The sequence below is a fragment of the Galeopterus variegatus genome, unplaced genomic scaffold (genome assembly GCF_000696425.1).
Source record: "Galeopterus variegatus unplaced genomic scaffold, G_variegatus-3.0.2 Scaffold4805, whole genome shotgun sequence".
Classification (NCBI taxonomy): Eukaryota; Metazoa; Chordata; class Mammalia; order Dermoptera; family Cynocephalidae; genus Galeopterus; species Galeopterus variegatus.
The window spans coordinates 135,372-160,522 of record NW_007730916.1 but is presented as its reverse complement, the minus strand read 5'-3'; the positions used below and the strand labels follow the sequence as shown (position 1 = coordinate 160,522).

General features: G+C 34.4%; 1 protein-coding gene across 2 annotated transcripts in view; it reads left to right on the top strand.

Moving 5' to 3' along the window:
• The first annotated feature begins 554 nt into the window (after positions 1-554).
• The window catches only part of MPDZ (multiple PDZ domain protein), a 95,748-nt gene continuing 71,151 nt past the window's right edge, over positions 555-25,151 (top strand). Inside the window, exons 1-9 of one of the 2 annotated variants that reach the window (XM_008588410.1) lie at positions 555-731; positions 1,766-1,837; positions 4,970-5,079; positions 7,384-7,530; positions 8,394-8,558; positions 10,464-10,649; positions 11,949-12,158; positions 15,034-15,153; positions 18,107-18,274. In XM_008588410.1, the coding sequence (XP_008586632.1) occupies positions 635-731; positions 1,766-1,837; positions 4,970-5,079; positions 7,384-7,530; positions 8,394-8,558; positions 10,464-10,649; positions 11,949-12,158; positions 15,034-15,153; positions 18,107-18,274 (1,275 nt within the window). In that variant the 5' untranslated portion in view covers positions 555-634. Of the gene's footprint in view, positions 732-1,765; positions 1,838-4,969; positions 5,080-7,383; positions 7,531-8,393; positions 8,559-10,463; positions 10,650-11,948; positions 12,159-12,604; positions 12,806-15,033; positions 15,154-18,106; positions 18,275-25,151 lie in introns of those variants that run through there. The other variant, XM_008588411.1, reaches the window with a different exon arrangement.

The following is a 25,151-nucleotide window of genomic DNA, read 5'->3' as shown; positions in this document are numbered from 1 at the left end:
AGGACTACAGGAGCATTTTCAAATGTTATGTCATTTGTGAACTAGAAAAGGAGAAAATCACATTTTTTTTTGAAGGGACAAAGAAATAAAAAGGAAGGTAGTTTTGTCATTTTTTTAAAGGCAGTACAAACATGATTTTGGGATATATCAGTGCTCTCAGTGAGCACTTTCATCACTGTTTTTGCCTTTATATCCTCCTGCATAGTGCTAGTTTCTAAACTTGACTGTCCATCAGTATCACATGAGGAATATAAAAGAATATTTAAAAAGGTATAGAAGTCTGGGCCCCACCCTAGAACTATTGCCTTATAATTTCTACAAGTGGTACACCAGAATCTATATTAAACAAAACAGATCCTTCCCAAGTGATTCTAGTGCATCAAATTTAATATTGATCCCCAAGCAGCTGTTGGAGTATTGTTGCCCATTCCCCAGTTAGGAGACTTTTCAGTCCCCGTTCTTTTCACATTAACAAGTAGTAAATACACATTTTGTGCATTGGTAATACAAACATCCATTTACTTTTTAACGTATCTTGTTATTACAGGTAGATGGCACAAACCTGCAGGGTTTTACCAATCAGCAAGCAGTAGAGGTATTGCGACACACAGGACAAACTGTGCGCCTGACGCTGATGAGGAGAGGAACAAAGCAGGAAGCCGAGTTCACGTCAAGGGAGGACGTCACAAAAGACACAGACTTGTGTCCTCTTAATGCCATCATAGGCAAAGGTAATGCCAGAGTAATCTGGTTTTAAGTTATACCTTTCTATTATTTAGATTTTTTCTAATTCTGAAATAATCTATTTAAAGAATGGTTTTTACCTTCAGTTTATTCATTATGAACCAAGTAAAAAGAGGAAGTTTGATAAAGTCAGGATTAACTGGAACCAGCAATGTGTCCATTAACTATAACATGAGCTTTTCAGTGAAGCCAATTTCTTTCTATCCTATTCATGCAGCCACCACATCTCAATCAGAAACATGCAGAGTCATTTACCTTTCTGTTCCTATTACATTCGGATGCAATCTTTAGGAGGACATCCAAACTTTAGCTGTTCTACCTGGGTTAGTTATGTGAGCCCTATGGTAATGCTAAATGCCCAACCTTCGCCTGAAGGAATCAGTTTTTTTTTTTTTCCTTTTTGTCTTTTTTACTGACCGGTAATGGGTTCGCAACACTCGGTGTTGCGCCTGTACCGGGGACTGGCAAGGGGATCGCAACCCTTGGTGTCGCGCCTGCACTGCGCTCAGCCAGTGAGCGGGAACCGGTCTCCACATGGGATCCGAACCCTCCGCGGGAGTGCCGCCACGCTCCCAAGCGGCGCACTCTCCAGTGTGCCACCGGGCCAGCCTGGAATCAGTTTTAACTCCAAATTTAGAAATGTCATTCATAAGATGTTTGTATGTGAATATCTCTGAAAATTACTGAAATCTCCATGTAGTTCACTGACAAAAGGGTTTATTGGTAGCAATCAGTCTGTTGGCTGGAAAATGCTATTTCATTTCTAAACCTGCTGACTATTTCTAAACTGCCATATACTACTACCTGAGGTACTAAGAAACAGGGAGGCAAGTCACAGAAGAAATGTACTTCTTTGTGCATTAACTGGAGAACTTTCCTTTAAGTGCATATGGTTATCGAGGTATTCATCTCCCGAAAATACACACTCATTTAGGTGTTCAAATAAATACAGTGGGTTTAGAAACATTCAAGTGCTTGATTATATGAAAGATATAACTACTAAAATATTTTTATCTTTAAGAAAATTATGAAAAAGTTGAAGATTCTTCATCTTTGAGGAGAAATACCAACATATTACCAGTTGAAGAAGAAGGTAAACACCTAGAGCCAGATTATTATGTTCTTTATTATTTTTTTAGAGAAATGGTTTTTACAAATGTGATTAAGCCTTTATGGATATACTATGTTACTAAAAAATCTTTCAAAAAGAAATGCTTGCAAATCCCTATTTATAAGTGGTATTAATTGCTCTCATAGATTAAAATAGTTCATTTATATCTGGTATATTTACTTGCTGAGTCAGTCTATTCTTTTTTCTACTTTCTTTTCTTTTTTTTTTTTTAAACCGGAACCCTTTGGAATCAATTGTATACATGGTTTTAATTTAATCCTCCTGTTTCTGTACAGGTGACATGTCTCTACCTTATTGAGCAGACAATAAAATTATAAAGTACTTTAAAATAAACACAAGAGAGTCTTTTATGTATAAACACTTATGAATGAAACTATCCAATTTTGGGAGAATTCTCACTTTTCAATTTTTCAAGAGTTCTAATTTTTAATATTGGGAAGTTGGTTTAGAGAGTAATCATACAGATAAATGATCAAACCTTTCTGAGAATTCTTTCACTATAAACCTAGGATCCATAAAGCTGTTTAAAAATTTCTTTGGAGCAGCATCGTTTTATTTAGTTTTGTGAGAATATTGCTGCCATTTTTTAATGTTGTGTGCTCTGTGCTTCTTTTACCTGTCAGATTGCTTTTGGTACTTTGGTAACTTAAACCCTGCTAAGGGTCAGACATGTCCCCCAGAAGTTCATATATTAGAAACTTGGTCTTCACTGTAACAGTGTTAAGAGGGTAGGAAATCCAATTATGGTACTTGGAAGGTGGGGCCTTTAAGAGGTAATTGGATTGTGAGGGCTGTGCCTTCATGAATGGATTAATCCATTCATTGATGGAGTAGTGGATTGATGGTATAAAGCGTTGTCGTGGGGGGGTTCTAATGACTTTACATGTGAGAAGGTTAGCTGCTCTTGCTCATGACATTCTCGCCATGTGGTACCCTGCATTGCCAAGGGGCCTCTATAGTGAATCCCCATCAGCCTTCACCTGATATGACCCCTGGACTGTGGACTTCCTAGCATCCCAAACTGTAAGAAATAAATTTCATTCCTTTATAGATTACCCAGTTTCAGGTAGTCTCTTGTAAGCAACAGAGATGAACTGATATAAACCCACTAAACAAAGTTTAAAACTGAACTCCCTCCCTTCATGTGTATTCTACCCTTTACTAAGTAATTAGTATTCACTATTCAGTACATTGCTATATAATTATATTGCAAATACTGAAGCTTTGTAGTTCTTTACCATATCTACTCCTTCATTATTGAAATTTTTTTCCTGCTGAAAGTTTTGATTTATTTTTATTATTTTAAAGCAATATTTGTGTTTGCAAAGATATCCCAGAAGGGAGGTGTGTAGCATTTGCATGTATTAATCATATTCTGCCATTTTTACACTAATAGATGAAGAAATTATTTAGGCTAAAGTGAATGTCAATAGTAGTGAGAAAGGATAAAAATGTTTCAGAGCATGAAACTTGAGATTGTAAATAGGGATGGTGTGGGGGTTGTTTGGAAAGCTCAGAACTATCTATTTTGTTTTGATGAAGGCAGCTAATGAGAAATCTGCATACGTGTGTGGGAGGATAGATGAGGCAGGCTCAGGATTTAGAATCAGGAGTCCCAGAATCTTTTTTAAACAAAGAAAACAAGCAAAAACTAAGTGATTCAAATACATCTGTCTTAGTACTAGTCCTTAGAAAAGGGATAAAATATCATTGTCTCTTCCACAGATATTTGACTCCTTATGCAGTCCTGGACAAAACGTTTGACTTATTAAGATCAGAGGACTAGACTTTATGATGTTAAAAATCTGCCTAAAATTTAGTCTTGGGGCAGTTGGGAGAGAGTGAAAATGGAGAGTTGCGTGAACCTTGGTTGGTAGAGTGAACATAAATCTCAGACTTTTTATCAGCAACTTACTGATACCCTACTTTCTCCATTATAATCCCATCCTGCTCAAATCACTGCATAGCTGTGTAAATGCAACAGACTCAGAGAAAGGAAGTGTGGGAGGAGGTAGAATCTGAACCCACCCTCCTTGTTCTCTCCTGTAATCTGTGTTCTTTCCTGCCTAATCATCCATCTCTGGACTGAATTTAATTTTGAAGAGAAAACACTTATTTTGTGGGACCAGTCTCCAGATTAAAAAAAGAAAAATATATATAAATGTGTGTGTGTGTGTGTCTGTGTGTGTGTGTGTGTGTGTGTATGCACAGCTTATTGTTTCCAATTTCTCAAGGAGAAAACAGAATCATTTTATTAAGGCATAGCAAATGTGTAAAATATGCCTGGAGTGAACGCTCCTTAATTCCCACTAAAGAGGCGGCAGTTAATGAGAAATCTGAATTTTGGAACACTTTAAATTTGAAATTTGAATGCTAAATAGACTATTAAAAATTAGAGAGTAGAGATTTTTAAAAGATAACTCTTATGAGTAAAAACTGTAATGAACTACAGAAATTTAAAAATATGACTTCAAAATTCTTCTCAGTCTCTTGTTTAGCTACACATTTTAAATTCAGTATTATTTACGTAATTTGCTTAGTGGGTTTTGTTCCTTTTTTAAAAAATTTCCCTTTTTGCCAGTTAGTGGGATTCTAATTATAGGCTTTTATTTTAATGGACGATCTCAGTTTTTCATTGTTTCTTCTTTTTTAAATATTTTCTCATTGTACATGGATTTGTATATATTTTTTACTTAATTTTTCTGGTTTGTTTTTGCTAAGTAATAAAATACTCCTTTTTACCCCTAAAGAACTAAATGAAAATGAAAGAGATAAACTAACATAGAAGGTGTCATAGCTTTACCAAGTGAATCCTGGAGCAATTGCGAATCCTCATTCTTTTAAATAAAAGATAATATGTGGACACGTTAGTGGAAATGTAGTTAAGATTTAAAAGACATCCATTAAAAGAGAATAGTGTTGAACATGCAAAATGATAGAGTTCTAAGTTAAATTACTAAAATAAGTATAGAAATAAGGGTAACCACATATTGGTGCAATAGACAGGTTCTGATCCCAGCATCCCTTGTACAGAATATTGGGATATGGAGATTTTTGTAGTTATCACTGACTTAATTGCCTTGACTGTTTCAGGGTATCCATTACTATCAGCAGAGATAGAAGAAATAGAAGATGCCCAACCACAAGAAGCTGCCCTGCTGACCAAGTGGCAAAGGATTATGGGAATTAACTATGAGATAGTGGTAGGTTAGCTTACCCTCCCTCATTTCCTAACTTGTAACTGTATTTGAGCAGGAAGTTCATGGCAACAATAAAGATAGTCATCAGAAAGATTCCCAGAAAAGTGGGAAATGTCCAATGCTTTTTTTAGAATACCTAAATGTGCTGATTCAGGTATTAAAAAATTCAGGTTGGAGAAAGTTGTGTAGTAACCAGGGAACTGAAATAAATGGGTGGGAGTTTTAGAATTTATATTTCATCACTATTTTAATATTTCTGGTAGTAGTGTAAAGAATATAGATGTGAGAAAAGGTTTTTCTGATTCTTAAACCTTTGAATTATAGAAAGAATCAGAATAGAGTGACAGAGATTACTTAAAAATAAAACAAAAATTGTCATGACCTGAGTACACAGTTGTAAAAGGACTCTTTCCTATTTCTTATCACTTTTATGTCTTTACCTTCCTTAAGAGGTTAATTCTACATAGTTTTTTCATATCACTTATGCCGTAGTGAAAGTTTTATGTTTATTAACAGTTTGTATATCTAGCATAGCCAGTTGTAATCTGCTATCCTAAAAAGGGGTCTGACAGAGTTGAAACAAATTATCACTCTTTGCATGCACACCAGCAAATTTCAGGGATTTCAAAAGGAAAAATAAAATACTATATTGGGTAGAATTTTTCACATTGCTTATAATACTCATGTAACGCTGGATTAGAAGAGATAAAAGGCAACAAATAAGGACATATATTATTAACTAGCACTTATTGAGCACTTGATGCCAAGCTGTGTTCTTAGTGTTTCACTTATTCCCCATGACAGTCTATTTTTTTAAACAGTCAAGATGATTAACAGTCAAATATGAATTGAGTAAGTACAACTGTTATTACCATTTTAAATTGAGTCAAGGAAAAATTCAGTAAGGTCATTGATGGATGGGAGGGGGGAGGAAGGAATCGGTAAAGGGACACGAAAATCAACTGCATTGTACATTGATAAAATAAAATAAAATATAAAAAAATACAATAAGGTCCATTTTAACAGTGATTAAAATGAAATGAAAATTTAGGGATTCCTTTTATGGAGTAGGGTTAACATGGCTGGCACACATAACTGAGACTGCAGAGGTGGTAATTGAATAATGAAGGGGACCCTTTGACTAGCCATTTTGTCACAGACATCAGGCCCTAGACTCAACTTTGAACTGAGCTTTGTGCCCATGCTGTCTTGGTGGCACTCTCAGTACTGTGTCAAGGGCAGAAGTGTGCAATACATGAGAAAGAACTAAGTTATTTATGGTCCCTGGTCAGACAGAGTTAAGTAAGAAACAGATCCGACTTCAGATTTTTTGCTATGTTGTACAGAGTAAATGAAAGCACAGAAAGAGTGGTGTGTATAGCAGAGAGGATTAATGGACATTATCAGTGGGGACCTGGAAGGCTTCTCAGAGGAAGTGATGTCTAAATTGGATTTTCAAGAGTGAGAAGGATTTCATCCAGCATTAGATTTCAGTCAGATGATGATGTTTCTGATATTGACCTTGTACATATTATTATTAAGATTTGGAAAAGCTCTTTGTAAGTCAAACTGTTTTTCTCAGTTATTTTATCCCTCAGTTTCCTTAACTATAAAAGTTTTGAAGTAGATCATTTTTAGCATACCTTCTGATTTTAATATTATAATGATTGAACTATGCATGAAAATAGGCAATTTCCTAACATTTCTTTATTACTTAGTGTAACAGTAGGAAGTAGGAAGTCCATTTTCTTGTTTTAAGCTTTGATTCACTTTTAAGGACCGTTGTTGTCCCTTGATACAGCTAAGATCAGGAGTGTGGTTCTAGGTTCATACTGCTTGGGTTCAAAGCCCTTTTCTAGCTGAGCAACTCCAGTTAAAGTAACCTCGCTGAACCTCATCTTCCTAATTTGGGAAACAAATTAGGAGAAAAATTGTACCTATTTATGAGAAGCAGATGACGTGCTCTGTAATAGGATTAGCACAGTCCCTGGCACGTAGCAAGTGCTGTGTATATTTTCAACAGTATCGTTTGAGCTCAGGCTCTGAGCTGCATCTGTTAGCATCTGTAGGCATTGAAAAGAATCTTGGGTGCTTGTAGCTGGCTGCTTCCTTTTGGGCTTTGTTAGTTCATGAAACCTATAGCCATTAGTACTCTTTCAAAGGCAAAGCTCCAAAGATTTGCAGGTTTACGATAAGGTTTTTGAAGCTTTGGTGAGAAAGTTGGCTGTTTTGGGGTGAACATAAAATGTCTGCATGAATAAAATAAAAGGAAGAATATTGGAGTTGTGATGATTTTTCTCCTTTCAGGTGGCCCATGTGAGCAAGTTTAGTGAAAACAGTGGGTTGGGGATAAGTCTGGAAGCAGCAGTGGGACATCATTTTATCCGATCTGTTCTACCAGAAGGTCCTGTTGGACACAGTGGGAAGCTTTTCAGTGGAGACGAACTATTGGAAGTAAGATGCTATTCCTTTTCCTCCTTAGATAAGACTGAAAAGGCTGCTAAGGCTTAATGTGGTGAATAAGTAAGTTCTTATTTTAATTTACCCCTCCAAAAGGTACTTGAGAGAGATCTACAAATAAAAATAACTCAAAGCAGAAATTTCAAATCTGTGTGTGCATTGAGCTTCAGACCTAATTCCATGCTGTTTCCCCCCCCGCCCCCTTAGTTAGGTCCAGAGAACTATAAACAAATTTTTTGAAAATTTTTTAACATTTATTCAATTTTTAGAATAAGTAAATATATATTTACATGTTCCAAAATCACAGGGGATAAGCAGGAAAAAGTCTCCTGTCTGTCTCATCCACCCATTTCTCATCACCTTTCATTGGGTATCTACTGGTATATTTTTTTTCTGAGCAGTCTGCCAGTATTTTTAATGCATAAGTAAGAAAATTTGAATGTAAACTCCCCCCGCCTTTTTAAAACATGCTAGCATACAATATATGCCATTTTCTATTTTTTCCACTTAATAATTACAAAAAATATCATTTTTTTAATAACCACCTTCTTTTCTTGTTCAATCTTTGGGAATATTTTTGACTCTCATTTTCCTAACTCCTACACTGACAGATCGAACATGGATGAAAGCTAATGGTTTTCCTGTGAGTACTTTAGAAGCTCCAATTGCAACAAAACTCTAAACCTGAATGTAAATTGTTTTAGATGGTACTTCCACAGGTCTCACTACAGATCTAAGCACAGCAGAACTGTGGTAATCACCACAGTAAAATTTATATTTATTTAATAAAAATTGTTTTCAAAAGAATATTCATATTATGAAATGTTCTTTCTTAGACAGTGTATCTTTTTCCACAGGTAAATGGCATAACGTTACTTGGGGAAAATCACCAAGATGTGGTGAATATTTTAAAGGAACTGCCTATAGAAGTCACAATGGTGTGCTGTCGTCGAACTGTGCCCCCTACTACCCAATCAGATTTGGATAGCCTGGACTTATGTGATATTGAGCTAACAGAGAAGGTATGAGATTTGCATATGTGAGGCTAATCTGAATATATGATGGAAGCCTACATGGCATTAATAACTTCGTAAAGCCATTTTTCTTTTATTTGGAATTTTCCTCACATGGCCCCTGGCTTACAGGATAGACCTTGAAGTCAGACAGACCTGGGTTTGAATCAAACTTGACACTTACTAGTTGTGCAGCCTTGGAAAAGTCAGTTCATGTCTCTGAACCTCAGTTTTCTCCTCTGTAAAATGTAAGTCATGATGCCTGTCTCAGAGAGTTGCTCTGAAGGTTAAATAAGGTAATGTAATGATGTTAGATATTATTGCACACTACGTACTTGTATAATTTACTTGCAATATTTCTGTTAAATAGATGCTCATATGTCCCCATTAGGCGAAGAGAAAACTGAACTGTATAAATAATGCATATATAGTACATATGTGGTAAAAGATACATACAGTATACACATAGTATATTGTTTAGTGAATGGCTAAAATATGGAGAGACCCATCATTTCTGTGTGTGTAGGTTTTGCTTATTTGTACACTATAGTTTTAAAATATGAGAAATTTGAGTTCATAATACTACATGACAGGTAATTCTCTGTGATATCCAGAAACTCCTGTTTTCCTGTTTGCTTATTCTTTTCCATTCAGATCAAAATGTCAAGAAGTAGAGCTAATCGGCTTTTCTGAGGATATGCAATACATATAAGTTAAGATCTGGATTTCACACAACTCATAGTCTAGTCAAATCTCATGTGAGGTATAAGAAGAGATGATGTTAGGAGTTGATTTACATTACACTGAAGGAATCAGTACAATGGAATAATTTTCAAGACTTTGAAGAATAAGGTGCATAATTTAATATTCATGTAGGTGATTAGAATAGGGTAAAACAAGAAACATAATTCCAAATTGTGTAGCACTCAAAGGCTAGCACTGTGTATATTCATACATATTTTACGTGGTATAAATGGAATTATTACAGTAAAGCAGGTAGACATATTTGTGTTTGTGGTCCTAGGCTGTGCAGTAATTGATTAACAGCAAAGATAGTATACAAACTGGAATTCCATACTTATAAATATATCTGTCTTAAATCCAGTATGCTCATACATGTGAACAAAGTTGAATTAACCTATGTTCACTTTAATTAGTTAATTAATTAATTAAATTATTCTTTACTGAAAGAAGCGAACATTTTGAATCTCTGTTTCTGTGTCAGGTGCTTTATAACTGTTACCTCTTTTAATCCTCAAAAAGTTCTATGAGATGGGTGACTATGAAGCCCAGATTAAGAATATTGCTCCAGGTAACACAGATAAGAAATCGTAGAGACAGGTTTCAAGCAGGGGCGAATCTGATTTTAAATCTTATGTCTTGCCACTGTGTACATTAGTTTATTAATGAAATAATCATGTGCATAAGTCATAACATTTCAGAACCCTTATTTGCATAGAATACAGAACATTACACATATCCATTTTCTCTTGAATTATTCTTATTATCATTAAGAATTCTTTTTAATATAAAAATACTTTTTAATATAAAAATTCTTTTTAATATAAAAATACTTTTTTTTCCTGATTGTTGAGGTGATTCAGACACTGATGAAAAAAGTGAAAATCACCCACAATCATGCTGCTGTGATGTAACCATTGTGTATTTTTATAGGAGATATTTGAACCATGTATTTTCAATTCCTGTTACACTTAGGTATTTTTCCTACTTTAAGAACTTTCAGTGATTACTACCTTAACGCCTAAAGGTTTTATGATAAGCTATTGCTACTCTTAACTTGAGAATGTTTTGGTCTGAGTAGAGGCTGGGAATCTCCCTTTTCCTTGTAGTGTTGGTTCTTGTATCTGCTAATCTAGTGCCTGTGAAATAAGAGCTGTCTGGTCTGTTATCCAGCCACATGTAGATCTAGGTGAGTTCATCGGGTCCTCAGAGACAGAGGATCCAGTGCTGGCGGTGACTGATGTGGGTCAGAATACGGAGGAAGTTCAAGCTCCTTTGGCCATGTGGGAGGCTGGCATTCAGCACATAGAGCTGGACAAAGGAAGCAGAGGACTTGGTTTTAGCATTTTAGATTATCAGGTAAATATATGCTACTTTTTAACAAATTTTTTAAAAAATATGCAATATACCAAAAGTATATTATTAACAGAGAAAAAGCAGATAATATTTTAGAGTCATAAGGGACATTTTCTTGTTTCTAGTCAGTATTTCAAAACAGAATTTATATGCTTCATTGATTATCATAAAGGGTTTCTTTGAACATTGAATTTTTTGAGCTATTTTATATTTTAGCTCTTAGGAATTTGAAGAACATGCAGAATACATATTAGGAATATCATAGAAATATAGAGGTTTTCTTGGTCATCTGGGGAGTATTTTTATGATATTTTTATTTCCATGCTCTCAATTGATGGCTTATATTTTAATGTCAAAGTATTAGATATTTATTTCTTTTGTCTAATGTGAATGATAAATTTATAATTTTTATATTATAAATTCTGGTATTCCAGTCATTTGACTAATATTATGAATATGCTTAGATTGGTCAAGTATGGCCTGTGTCCATACCTGCATTGTGTTCTATGCGGAGTAAATGAGAAAATGCTACAGCCTGTCTGCATGCAGCTGTTGCTGCTTATTAATACTGAACCAGAAAGTCAGCTCAGGTGACTCCAGGGAGTTGTGTTCATAGGGCCTAATTCTGGAACCTTGTTCTAATATTGATTACTATGTATCTGAAAACACTGCGTCACCGAATACTATGTCGCCTCTGTCTATATTTCTACATTTCAGAAGGACAGGTCCTACCTTGAGTACACTCACAACTAGTGGTGAGTTGATGTTCCGTACAGAACACCCTTTTTAACAAGCTGGAACCTTGTTCTAATATTGATTACTATGTATCTGAAAACACTGCGTCACCGAATACTATATCGCCTCTGTCTATATTTCTACATTTCAGAAGGACAGGTCCTACCTTGAGTACACTCACAACTAGTGGTGAGTTGATGTTCCATACAGAACACCCTTTTTAACAACTGCTGTTGTTAATAATATACTTGACTTTTAGCCACAAATGATAGCTGTGAAATTTGACAACTTATCAAATATTAAAATTATCATTTTAAAGTTGTCTGTACAATTTAAGAGGTCTATTCAGGAACATTAGCAAGTGAGGGTACCATTGTTTCAGGTGAACTTTTCTTAAACTCTGAAATGGAGATAACCTTTGCCCAGATAATTTATTAGAAATTTTGAATGAAATTTTTAAAAGACAGTTGAAACAATTTCCCACCCAGTACAATTCACAGTAGACAACCTGTAAAAAAATATTTCAATGTGAAAATGAGCAGACTTTTTCCTTTCCATTTCTGTCAGGATCCTATTGATCCGGCAAGCACTGTGATTGTAATTCGTTCTTTGGTGCCTGGTGGCATTGCTGAAAAGGACGGACGACTTCTTCCTGGAGACAGACTCATGTTTGTCAATGACATTAACTTGGAAAACAGCAGTCTTGAAGAAGCTGTAGAAGCACTGAAAGGAGCACCATCAGGAACTGTGAGAATAGGAGTTGCCAAGCCTTTACCTGTAAGAATCTGGGTTTTTATTGAATTCTTTTTATATTTGGGAAAAAAAAAAAATGGCTCATAGACTTACTTTTAGCTTCAGGTGTTCTTATGATTGANTGCTGTTGTTAATAATATACTTGACTTTTAGCCACAAATGATAGCTGTGAAATTTGACAACTTATCAAATATTAAAATTATCATTTTAAAGTTGTCTGTACAATTTAAGAGGTCTATTCAGGAACATTAGCAAGTGAGGGTACCATTGTTTCAGGTGAACTTTTCTTAAACTCTGAAATGGAGATAACCTTTGCCCAGATAATTTATTAGAAATTTTGAATGAAATTTTTAAAAGACAGTTGAAACAATTTCCCACCCAGTACAATTCACAGTAGACAACCTGTAAAAAAATATTTCAATGTGAAAATGAGCAGACTTTTTCCTTTCCATTTCTGTCAGGATCCTATTGATCCGGCAAGCACTGTGATTGTAATTCGTTCTTTGGTGCCTGGTGGCATTGCTGAAAAGGACGGACGACTTCTTCCTGGAGACAGACTCATGTTTGTCAATGACATTAACTTGGAAAACAGCAGTCTTGAAGAAGCTGTAGAAGCACTGAAAGGAGCACCATCAGGAACTGTGAGAATAGGAGTTGCCAAGCCTTTACCTGTAAGAATCTGGGTTTTTATTGAATTCTTTTTATATTTGGGAAAAAAAAAAATGGCTCATAGACTTACTTTTAGCTTCAGGTGTTCTTATGATTGTGCCTTTACCTGTAAGAATCTGGGTTTTTATTGAATTCTTTTTATATTTGGGAAAAAAAAAAAATGGCTCATAGACTTACTTTTAGCTTCAGGTGTTCTTATGATTGACTCATGGTTTTGGTACTTCTCATCAACGTGGTTAGTGGTTCCATGGATATAAAGATTTAATTTTTAGTAAGAATTTTTAAAAGAATTAAAAAAAGAAAAAGCCAAGAAATTCAGAAATAAATTTATAACTTACTGCTTTGTGGTTCACACTGGACATTTTTTATTCAATGATAAGTTCATGATGAATGCAGAATCAAATATTTTCAAAGAAATATGGCTTAAAATACTAATACAAATGTAGTGGGGTATTATAAAAATTAATAGCATTAATAACTAAGGGTAGTAATCACAGTGGAATAAAGTAAAAATCTCAGAAAGAGTGTCTTCAATTCCTGAATTTGTGGACTTTAACACATTTGTTGTCTAATTACTACAGAGCAGGAAATTGAACTTTCTAAAATGGGTTCATCAGTTTGTGGTTCTCCTCCTGGGAGGGAATCACTTCCATATTATTAATTACTACAATATTAGAAACAACTAATGAATGTATGCTACATAAAGAAGTATGTTTTATTAGGTGTAGTGATTACAACATGGCACTTATCACTGTATTGCGATTAAATATTAGAGACATTTTCAATAGTTGTGGGTTTTGCCAGTGTATAAATAAATATAGTTTTAAATGGAAGGGCAAATATACCTTCTCTGAAGAAAATGCAAACACATCGATAGATTTGCATAAGCAGCAATATGGATTCGTTGATTTCTGTGAAAGAATTTTTTCAAATCATAAGCTTTGTTAATATATTTCAGATGTTAAGTTGTTCATGTGCCACTTTTTATTCCATAAAGAATTTCAATAACCTATGAAAATATATTTATGAAAAAAGGAATAAGAGAGGGAGGGAGGGAAGAATCAAGAACATGATAATTCAACCTAAAATCAAAACAGGATTGTAGAATCTTAACAAAAGATCAATTCAAAGGGGAATATAAGAATGAAGATAGGCTGTCATGGGACTCTACATATTTATTAAAGTTGGACCATAAATATACTTCTGATCTTTCTGTTTGACAATGAGAAATGGCAAACATGCCTCAGTTATATGTTTTTTACTGCCCTTAAGGGGAAACCACATGTTATTCAGAAGTAAGCAAAGTCCTTTTTTCCAGCCAGTTCCAAAATAAATTTTTTAATGACAATATTTGATATTTCAAATTCAATATGCATTGCAGCATATGATAAATGTCTCTATTAGCTAGAGTGAGGTTTAATAAATAGTAAACTCATGTGTGGGAAAAAGATGAAAAACGGTTTCATTTACAGTACTACTTCTGCATGAATTGCTGGTACAGGGTGATGTAGGCAAGACAATTTTATTTAAATATGTTAGCCCAATTTTTTCTGAGATTGGAGTAAAAACATTAGGTTTTCTGTCACAGTGATCAAGGTTATAATATAATAGCTTAGGAGTGAGATTTAAGCAGACTGTGTACATGCAGAGTTTTTTTGTTGTTGTTGTTGTTGTTTAAGATATAAGCCATGCTAAATTAAGGCACTTCGCAATAGGGTTTAGTAACATTTCTTGTCAAGTAAATTATATTCTTTATAATAAAGTTCTAGTAGGGGATGACAGAGAAGTTGATTCTTTTTAATGTTTTATTCTTCTGCAGTTTCTTTTATGTCTTAACACCTAAAAGTTGCCTTATTTCTATATTAGAAAGTCATTGTTTGCCCACAATATTTGGCAGATAAAAATGACCAAAAGATTATTATATCATGAAAAAATTGTTGATTTTGATAATCTTTTATAAGAAGAATGAAAAAAATTAGTAGAAAGGGAGTTTCATCTAACCTATGATACTCATATTAGAATAAATATCCTTATTATATCTTATCATATAAAAATGTTAATTGTGAATATCAGGTCATACTTATTCCATATTAAAGTCATATGTTATTTGAAAAACTTTCCCATTTTTTTCTCTTCTTCTCTCACTTTTCTGCCCCTTACCCTTTCTTTCCCTCCTTCTTTGCTGTTCTCTCTTCCATGAACTGGTCCTTAAACACCATTCTCCCTGCAGCTTTCACCAGAAGAAGGTTATGTCTCTGCTAAGGAGGATTCCTTTCTCTACCCACCACACTCCTGTGAGGAGGAGGAAGGGCTGGCTGACAAAGCCCTCTTCAGGGCTGACTTGGCTCTGGTTAGTGGCCGTGACTTACCAAGCTTTCCTTTCAGAAATCTTGTGTCTTACTTTGCCTATCAAAATATTCTGAAGTCTTGCTATATTCTTTGCTCATTATGTTTTGGAAGGGCAAACATATTCTCTCCAACTCAAACTCAAATGGTTCTCACAGTTGAAAATGGGAGAAGAACCATAATATATGCGAGAAATATTTGTTGGATTTGTAGGGAAAGTTCAATTAGCATTGTGTTGCATAAACATGTAGAATTAATCTTTATATCATATCTAAAGCTGTTGGAGCACTTTTGTGCTTAGTTTCATACTTGGATATCTCTAGACATTCTTTAACTGTTTTCAGCATTCAGTCGTAAACCAGTGTTTTGGCTACTTTTACTGAGGTAGCAGGTATATTTTTTCCACTAGGTATTAATAGTATGAAAATCATATAAATTGGTTCAGTTATTAAGAGGACAAGAGTTTCTGGAAAAGATAAATCCCATTTTCTGTAAATACATATTTGTAAACATCACTGATTTATTAGAAAATTTTAAGTTAAAATTTTATTTCTACTTGATCTTTATAAAATTTATTGAAATAAAAGGTTTTAGGAGCCACTCTTCTCTTGAAAACCTTACTATCTGGTAAAGGGGACAGTGCTATGTCAATAATTAAAGGGTAAAACTAAATACCAGACATAAATGTACACGTGACATTTATGCAATATAAATATAACAAATTGTACATCCTATTCACAGTACTTCTGCCATTAAAGCTTTGTACCTTTCAACTTTTCGGGGGGGGTGGCAAACATTGTCCAGTGTCACTATAAGGGTATTTTCCCGCTTTTAAAATACTTTTAGTGTTGTTAGACTAGAGAGAGGTTTAAAACCTGTCAAATTCTTCATTATGGGTTTATAACTGATTGTGCCCATCTCATTTTAAACTAGAGTGTGAATTATTTCTTTGACTTTATTATATGTTTTGGCAATCCTAATTTGGGGGGAGACAGTTCATTTTGTTAATATTTTTTTAATTGCAAGGTCATGAAATAGCCATTTGGAAAGTTTTAGCATATATTATAATAAATGCAATAATTTCACATTAAAATACTTAACATAGCAGGTGACTCTTGGCCCTACTCTCCATTGGCATTGTTTGCATTTCAAAACTAGATAGTTTATTATGCTAGGAACTATATAAGTTACTATGGTGCTAAGTAGTGCCCAGCCATAGCAAATTCTTTTTGAAATGTTTCAAGACACAAATATATTATTGTCTTTAAAGTACTACAATAAACAGTATTCTCTCTAGCGTTTACATGGCTTTCTTGAACTTCCTTAAATTAATGCCAATCAAAAAGAAGATTCATTGTTGTTTCCTATTTTCAACTGTGGGAACCATTTGAGTTGGATAGAACATGTTTACCTTTCCAAAATATAATGAACAAAGAATATAGTAGGACTTCTTCATAATATTTTTATGCAAGCTTTGCATCTTATAGTGGTAATAGATGTGGGGTCTTCTCCCTAACCAACGATATAATCCTGGACTGGTTATTCAATTTCTCTGGGCCCTAGTGTTTTATCTGTACAGTAATTAAATGTGTTGATAGTTAGGATCTCTTCTAAGATTCTAAGGAATCAATGATAGGTATGCAAATTCTATTGAGAGTTTTTTCTTTAAAGTTACTTAAAATGAATATTTATTTATTGTAATCCATGACACAAGGCTTAATTAATGCTATCTATTTAGATAGCAAATGCTAAGTATTTGCGGTACTTTCTAGATTGTTATACATAATGCACATTTGTAAAGCATAAACCTCCACACAGTGACTCACTGGTGAATTTGAACCTGTATTTAAAGTATATTATTAGGACTATGAAATATATTTGAAGAAAGGGTCACTTTTAAATAGCCTACCTGTATTTTTAACAAATTTCTGCAACAATGTGATTCGATATAATGTTAAATTTAAAGTATATTATTAGGACTATGAAATATATTTGAAGAAAGGGTCACTTTTAAATAGCCCACCTGTATTTTTAACAAATTTCTGCAACAATGTGATTCGATATAATGTTAAAATGTTTCTAACTTCTTCCGGCTAACCATGTAAATTGAAAACACAGAGAAACAGAGCATGGGGGACTTTGCTATCAAGACAGGCAGAAAATGCTGGTAATATCAGAGAAAGGTAGTATTTATGTCAGTTCTGCGTATTCTAAGGAGTGACTGTGCGTGAACTGCAAAAAGACCTTCAAGCTGGTCATGACTTAATTCTTTCTCTTGGTTCTACCACAGAGGTAGTAACAGGATTTTTAGATAATATGTAGTGAAATTATTTATCTCGCTCTATATGAATTTTCTAACAAAAGTTTATAACAAAGCTTCACCATATCCAGATCATAATTAGGCTCCTTGTTTGTTAGTATAATTTTAGCATGAAATCACAGATTTTCTCTTTGGTTTCTGCAACTCAAATGGTTTTAAAATCTAGTTAAAGATAATTTAAATAAAACATATGGTTTTAGTGAGTTTTGCAAATAGATAATTGCCTAGCTGCGTTCTCAAATAGTTTATTTTATTTGAATAGGAAGTGATAACTTCATTCCTTTTATTATAAAATTATAAGAGTTGTGCATGTGAACTGGATAAAAAGTAAATATTTTCCTTAACTTATAGAAATGTTTAAACTAAAAATCTAAGCCCTTTGTGAATTGTTACCTTTAGCCCTTTTATTGATGGAATAAAATAACCTTCATGTCAGTACCCTCTGCTGTAGATGGGCAGCTCATCCTTGCTCTGCTGCATTGCTTAGTCTCTGATGTGTTAAAGAGGGAGAAGAGGGCATGTGGAAAATGGAATAGACAAAAGAATGATACCAATATGCCTTTTAGTCTCAAGAGAAGACTGTTGTCATATATTAACAGAACAGAAATCCCAACTGATCTTATTGTTTTATTTCTAGGTGGACACAAATGATGCTGACTTTGTAGATGAATCCACACTTGAGTCTCAATACTGTCCTGATAATGACAGTATCTACTCTACTCAAGCCTCTCTTTTATCTCTTCATGACAGTGCTTGTAGTGATGGCCTGAACTATGGCCCCTCCCTTCCATCGTCTCCTCCCAAGGTACAAAGGAAATGCCATTTCATTTATGGGAAAGCCTTGTGTATAATTTTCCAGAGGTTAGTGTTTATGGGGAGTTATAGGAGAGTATTGGAGATACGATGTTTCTCCAGTCATGCATTCATTATCAGATTAAAGTACAATTTCATTTAGCTAGTGTTGGCTGGATATCATTCAGATCAGTAGGGACTATTTAAATTTAATGTCTGTGAGACAGAGTGATAGACACAAGGTTCAAAGTTTTGATTAGGATTTACATGTCAGAAAGAAAAATTTTAATGAAATTTATTTCTCAAAAATTATTTTTAGCAGTGTTTATTTTGGAGAAATTACAAGAATAACTCTTTTCTTAATGTTTAAAACTGACTTTTATGCGAAGTTGGACGCAAAGTTTTGATTAGGATTTACATGTCAGAAAGAAAAATTTTAATGAAATTTATTTCTCAAATTTTATTTTTAGCAGTGTTTATTTTGGAGAAATTACAAGAATAACTCTTTTCTTAATGTTTAAAACTGACTTTTATGCGAAGTTGGACGGGAAAATATTTCTTTCATTAATTTAACATTTACTAGCTAAGTTAAACTTAATGCTGTCATATGTTTTTATATAAAATGATGCCAAAGAATACATAAAAATCACAGTGAGTGGCGAAGTAAGTCATTGGATATGAATGAAAAGTTTAGTTACTGTTTGACATTTCTGTGCCATCTATATTTTAGAAATAGATTATTGGCACAAATGCCCCAAGTGTAGTTATTTTCTTGGTGACATACTCTATGTTTAATAAGTAATATTTTAAAACCTATCCAGGGCTAGCCAGTTAGCTCAGTTGGTTAGAGCATGGTGCTGATAAAACCTATTCAGTCTTTTAGGTGTGAAATGGTATGTTATTATTTTAATTTGTATTTCCTGATTACTAGTGAGATTGAATACTTTTTCACATCTAGAATTTTTTCTTTTAGCGGCTTGCTGGTATGGAGATCTGAACCCATGACCATGGTGTTATAAGGCTGCACTCTAACCAGCTGAGGTAGCTGGCCAGCCCGAATACTTTTTCATACATTGGCCATTTGGTTTTCAAATGGTCTTTTCATCAGTAGTCTCTTCATATTTTTTGACCATTTTTATATTGGGTTGCTCATCCTTCTGTTGATTTGTAAGAGTTGTTTTTTATATATATATATCTATATATTTTTTTTTTTGGAAATTGACAAAAAGCAATTATTTTTTTTAGTGAATATGAGTCTGTGTGTGTGGGTGTGTGTGGGTGGGTGTGTGTGTAGTAAAAATCTAAAAGTGTGTGGGTTTGATACTTCTCAACTTGAGGAAAGAATTTATCCTTGGAGAAAAGAAGAAAGCTTGAAGAAAATATGGCAAAATGTTTATATCTATTAAGTCTGGGTAAAGAGTTTATATGTGGATGTATTTTTTTTTCTACATTGGAAATATATCATAAACATACATTAAAATTAAGTTTAAAAGACTGGACAATAATTTTTTCTTAAATATATAAAATATATATTTTCTGCATATGTTGAGGTTTAGCCCAATTTTCCTTCTTTCTTGATTAACAAGTAAGTTTTTTGGCCAGAACATTTTCAAAGCATTTTCTTTTATATTCATGGTGCACCTGTTATCCTTGCAAATGATGCTGGGCAATCTCCTTGAATTTGTTTGCAAGGTATAATCTTGAGTGGAGCAGCTGCTCCTCTCTCACCACACCTGAGACTTCTGTCTGGCTGCAGCCTGTCTGGAATATGTTCAGTCTTTACTGGCCTCAGGGCTGAAAGCTGAGTTCATCTCCTAATGGAATCTCCTAATCCACAGCATAGCACACTTCTTCTTGCCAGTGGGACAGATTGCATTGTTTAACTTAGTAATTATTACTTAAAGGGATTACACAGTCTGCATGCTGAGAAGCATATATTGTACAGGGCAAATGCTGGCTGTGTACAGCACAACGTACTGGCTTGCTGAAGTCTGTTTGCCTCCATTTTTTTTCCGCCAAACATTTTACTCTTTTGTTGAAGCAAATTTTGGAAAGCTGGCCCATCAACTGAAATATTTAAACTACAAAACCAAAAAGAAGGCATTAATGAGTGTGTTTTAAAACACGTTGTGGAATTCCTATGTGCTTTCAGTTTTCTTAGCAAGTAGGACTGTTCCTCTATCATGGTAAATCGCTGCAACATATTTTTTTTCCTGGCACCTTTTTAGTTCCTACATTTTGACTAGAAAATTTTACGTACAGAAAAAAAATATATAATGCATTTTTCCTGGTTTTTAACACTAAATTTATTTTAAAAGGATAGAATGGTGATTTGTTATAGAATTTAAAATTGACTATTTTTCTTAAAAAAAAGTAAGCTGACTTCAGGGTTTTTTAATTAATAAAACCATTTAGTATATGATATTTAAGAAAAACAAATATCATACTGATTTGAAAGAAGGATAATATAGAGTGTGAGGATCTCAATGATTCCTCAGATTGACTTTGTTAAATATACAATAATCTTCTAGCCTTAAATGGCGACTGAAAATGGACCAATAATTTTACCTGTCTCCTCACTTTGATGATAGGTCTTTTGACCTTGATCAGGTATGCTACTGAAAGTTGTAAGAGCTCATCACCACAGTATGGACTCATCATAGAGGGAGGCTATGCTCTTCAGACTGGAGGTTAGGACCCTGCAGCAGGTTAGGACCCTGCATAAAGGGCTGTAGCCATATGTTGGTGCTCCTATTCACAAAGTTCTCTCGTTTGGGGGCCCATGCTGGCTTTCTTTTTTTTAAAGGAGTATATGTTTGCTTAATTTGGTTAATTATCACTTAAGGATTAAAGGGAAATAATCATTACTCAAGAACCTGAAAAATATACCCACTTTCATGGCATTTCAGTTAATAGAGGCATGTCGTTGAAATGTGGACTTAAAGGCAACATGGCTATAGCCAGTGGGTTTCTTCCTTTCTAGTTGTCCTAGGTTTTAATTTTTGATTAATCATTTTACCCCCTTTTCCTTGTTTCCTCCAAACATAATAAAATGAAGAAATAATAGTTTTCTGAACTTAAATTTTGGTAGACTTTTGTTTAAAAGCTCAATAGGGTTTTTGGGGAGAAGATGCTTGCTTTACTTTTTCCTATTTTACTTAAAAATAACAATGAGTAGGGCCGGCCCGGTGGCGCACTGGATAGTGCACCGCTTGGGAAGCGTGGTGGCGCTCACGCCCGAGGGTTTGGATCCCACATACAGACCGGTTCCGCTCACTGGCTGAGCGAGGCGCGGGGGCAACACCGAGGGGTGGAGTCCCGTTGCCGGTCCCGGTCCGGTACGGGGGCGACACTGAGGGTTGCAATCCATTGCCAGACACGAAAAAAGACAAAAAAAAAAAAAACAAAAAAAAAACAATGAGTAAAGTTTTAATAGTTATGTAATTAATTTCCCCTTCTATTTCTTATCCACCTCCCTACATCTTGCCATCCCGTGTACAACCATACTCTCACTCTCTCACCAGGGATGAATTTGTTACCAATATGGTGCATGTTCTTCATTTTTTTTTTTTTCCTTTTTTGTCTTTTTTACTGACCAGTAACGGGTTCGCAACCCTCAGTGTTGCGCCCGTACCGGGGACCGGCAACGGGATCGCAACCCTCGGTGTTGCGCTCGCACCGCTCTCAACCAGTGAGCGGGAACCGGTCTCCACATGGGATCCGAACCCTCGGCGGGAGCACCGCCGCACTCCCAAGCGGCGCACTCTCCAGTGCACCACCGGGCCAGCCCTTGTTCTTCATTTTTGAATGCTGGTTCCACCAGGAAGCACTACTGATTCTAGTGGTGGTTGAACTCGGTCTTTGTCAAAATAGGAACCCCACTTTTCACCTGGCACACCAACTAAAATTAATGGATCCCACGATTAAAAAAAAAAAAAAAATCTGCATGGTCCTTCAAATCCCTTCTTAATGTCCTTCTCTAGCATAAAATATGGCTGCCTTCACACCTATGTTTAAAATATTGATACTTACTATTTCTCATATTTTTTGGAGAAGGCATTGGGTCAAAAGCTAATTAAATCACTGCAATCAAAATTATGAGAGTGATTATGAAAGTTCTTAGTGACAGAACTGCAGGCTCTCAAAGATAGAAAAGATTTGCCTTTTCCCTCAGTAGGGTCAGTGTATAAACCGTAAAGGAAGTGTACCTTAACTCAGGAAGAGTGGGAGGAGGACAGTGAGTTGGAGCAGGTGAGCTTTCAGTACAGTATATTTTTTAAAAGTTTAACAGGAATTTTCAGGTATACTGCTTATTGAAGAAAAGTAGGTCGTTGCTATTTAATGTTTAAGTATTTATCTTGTGTATAAATATATTATCTGGGTAAATAATGTGCCCAAGTCTAACCTTAATTTTTGCTTTGCACTTAAGAAATAGAGCTTTTTTTCACGTATATTTGACATTTTAATTGAACCTCCCCCCCAATTTTTTCCTTAGAGCAAGAATATATCAAGCGAAGGCACGTATTAATATGGATTTTTGAAAGACTTCAATTTAGATATCAAGTTACACTGGAAAATTGTAGAGTTATTTTTGGGCATTGTATGGGGGAAGAACTGTTTTTCTTTAAGACTTTTAAAAATAAAACTCAGTCGGTTGTTCAGCAACCAGAAATGTTTCTGAAGTGGGTGTATGTTGTCTTTTGCATTGATTAGCTTTCTTTTCTATGTGTCTGTGTTAACTCCTTCATGAATAATGCATAGAAATTTCCATTATACAATTTACAGTAAACCTCAGCTAACATGGGTGACTTGACCTCTTTTTCTGATGAAGAGCAGTTTGTTATCTTTATTTGAGGCATGGGGAGATGATTTAGTGCTAATTATTATAATTAGTAATATGGAAGCTAACCAATTCTGTAGTAAGTGCATTGTTATTTTTCCTAAGAATAAAATAATCAAAGTTGAGCAAATGAGGGAACAAGTTATTGTTTAAATTCTGGGATTGTGGAGGATGATACGTTCCTCTTATTTGCTCCTGAAGATACTAAAGGTGTTAATTGCTTGTATGATATTCCCATTTGCCTCAATTCTTTGTACTAGGAATACTTGATAATTCTGGAGAGATGATAACTTGCACTGAAAAAGAGTATAATAAGTTGTTTTGGAGCAATTAATTATCCAGTTAGAAAAAATGAAGAGATCCATATCGCACACCAGTCTGGAATAAGTTCTAGATGGTTAAAATAAAAACAAGAATTATAAAACAGAAGAAAAATACTAAAAAGCATTTCTTTTACTTTGTGTGGAGGAGGGGCTTATTAAGCAACTTATAAAATCCAGAAGCACAAATTGACATTTGATTGCATAAAGAATTTAACTTCTTCATGAAAAAATATTACATATGCATATTTAAAAGACAAATGACAGACAAGGAAAATATTTGCGGTATATATCACAAAGACTTTATATTCAGATGATGTCAATGACAAGAAAAGTAAAAATACACATGATAAAAAGCTAGATAAAGCATATGAAGAGAGCCTTCACAGAGGATATACAAATGGCATGTCCTTGCTAATTATCAGGAACATGCATAGTGAAACACTAGTTAACATTGTTTGTTACGTAACAGATGGCCAAATAAATCTATGGTGGGCAAGATTAGTCAATAGGTATTCCCATTTTCTCTTTTTTGTGAGAGAAAATTCAAACACAATTTGTCAGTGTATACCAACATTTTAAGTGTGCATATCATTTGGCCCATCTCTCCAATTCTGGTAGTTCTTAGTAAATACATTTTCACACATGTGCACAGAGATATGTAATATAAATAACACCAATAGCTAACAATTACTGGACGTTTTCTGCTGTTAGGCCTGTTTTTAGTACTTTTCAGGTATTATCTCTCTGCATTCCCAACAGTCCTATACTGGGTCCTATTATTCTCTAGCTAATAGACGAGGGAACAAAGGCACAGAGTGTTTAAAAGGAACAAACTGTTAACTAGTAGTGAAGCCAGGATTTGGACTTAGGTAGCTTAGCTCCAGAGTCTCCACTCTAGTGCCTTTCGTTGTTAGGAGTAATTTACAGCTGTAAGAAGATTGAAGTTTACTTTTTTCTGCTGACATGGAAATTTCTCAAATCAAGATATAAAGATAATTGCAAAAAACAAAGCAAAACAAAACATGTGAAAACTACTAGTTATTTTGTGGTTCCAATTAGGTTTTAAAAATGTGTATGTATACCTGCTTACATGTGTGCGCATGTGTACTTGTACCTATATATTATGCGATTGCATAAAAAAATCTGACAGATAAACACCTAAATGATGCTAGCCGTTTTTACTGGGGAAGGGAATGGAAGTCGGAGCCATAGGTGAAGACTCATATTGTACTCTGTGGGTGTACAAAGTATATCTGTATGGCTTGAGTTTTTGGGGTGAAATGTATTCATATGTTACTTTTGTACTTAAAAATATCAATAAAAGATAGGAAAACTGATATGTTTATTCAGTAGCAGTTCATGAAGCAACTGCTTACTGAAAGCACATGAGGGCTATATCTGTTCTAAGTAGTTACACATATTTATATAGAATTATAAAATTTTAGTTTCAGGGAATTATAGAAATTATCTAGTACAAAGGCAGGAAAGGTTCTGTGATTTACAGATTGTTAATAACAGATCCTGATTTAGAACCTACATTTTATAACAACCCATTTTAATATTCTTTCTGTCATATCTGACCAAATATTTTTTCAAATTTTCCCTATAATAATCTGAATTGTAATCCTTTCTGTTCTTCTCCATAAATACCTATAAATGCCTATCAAAATAATTTTTTCTTAGAGGCTCTTTTGAATCCGAATCAGTTAATGTTGTATTTTTTTTTT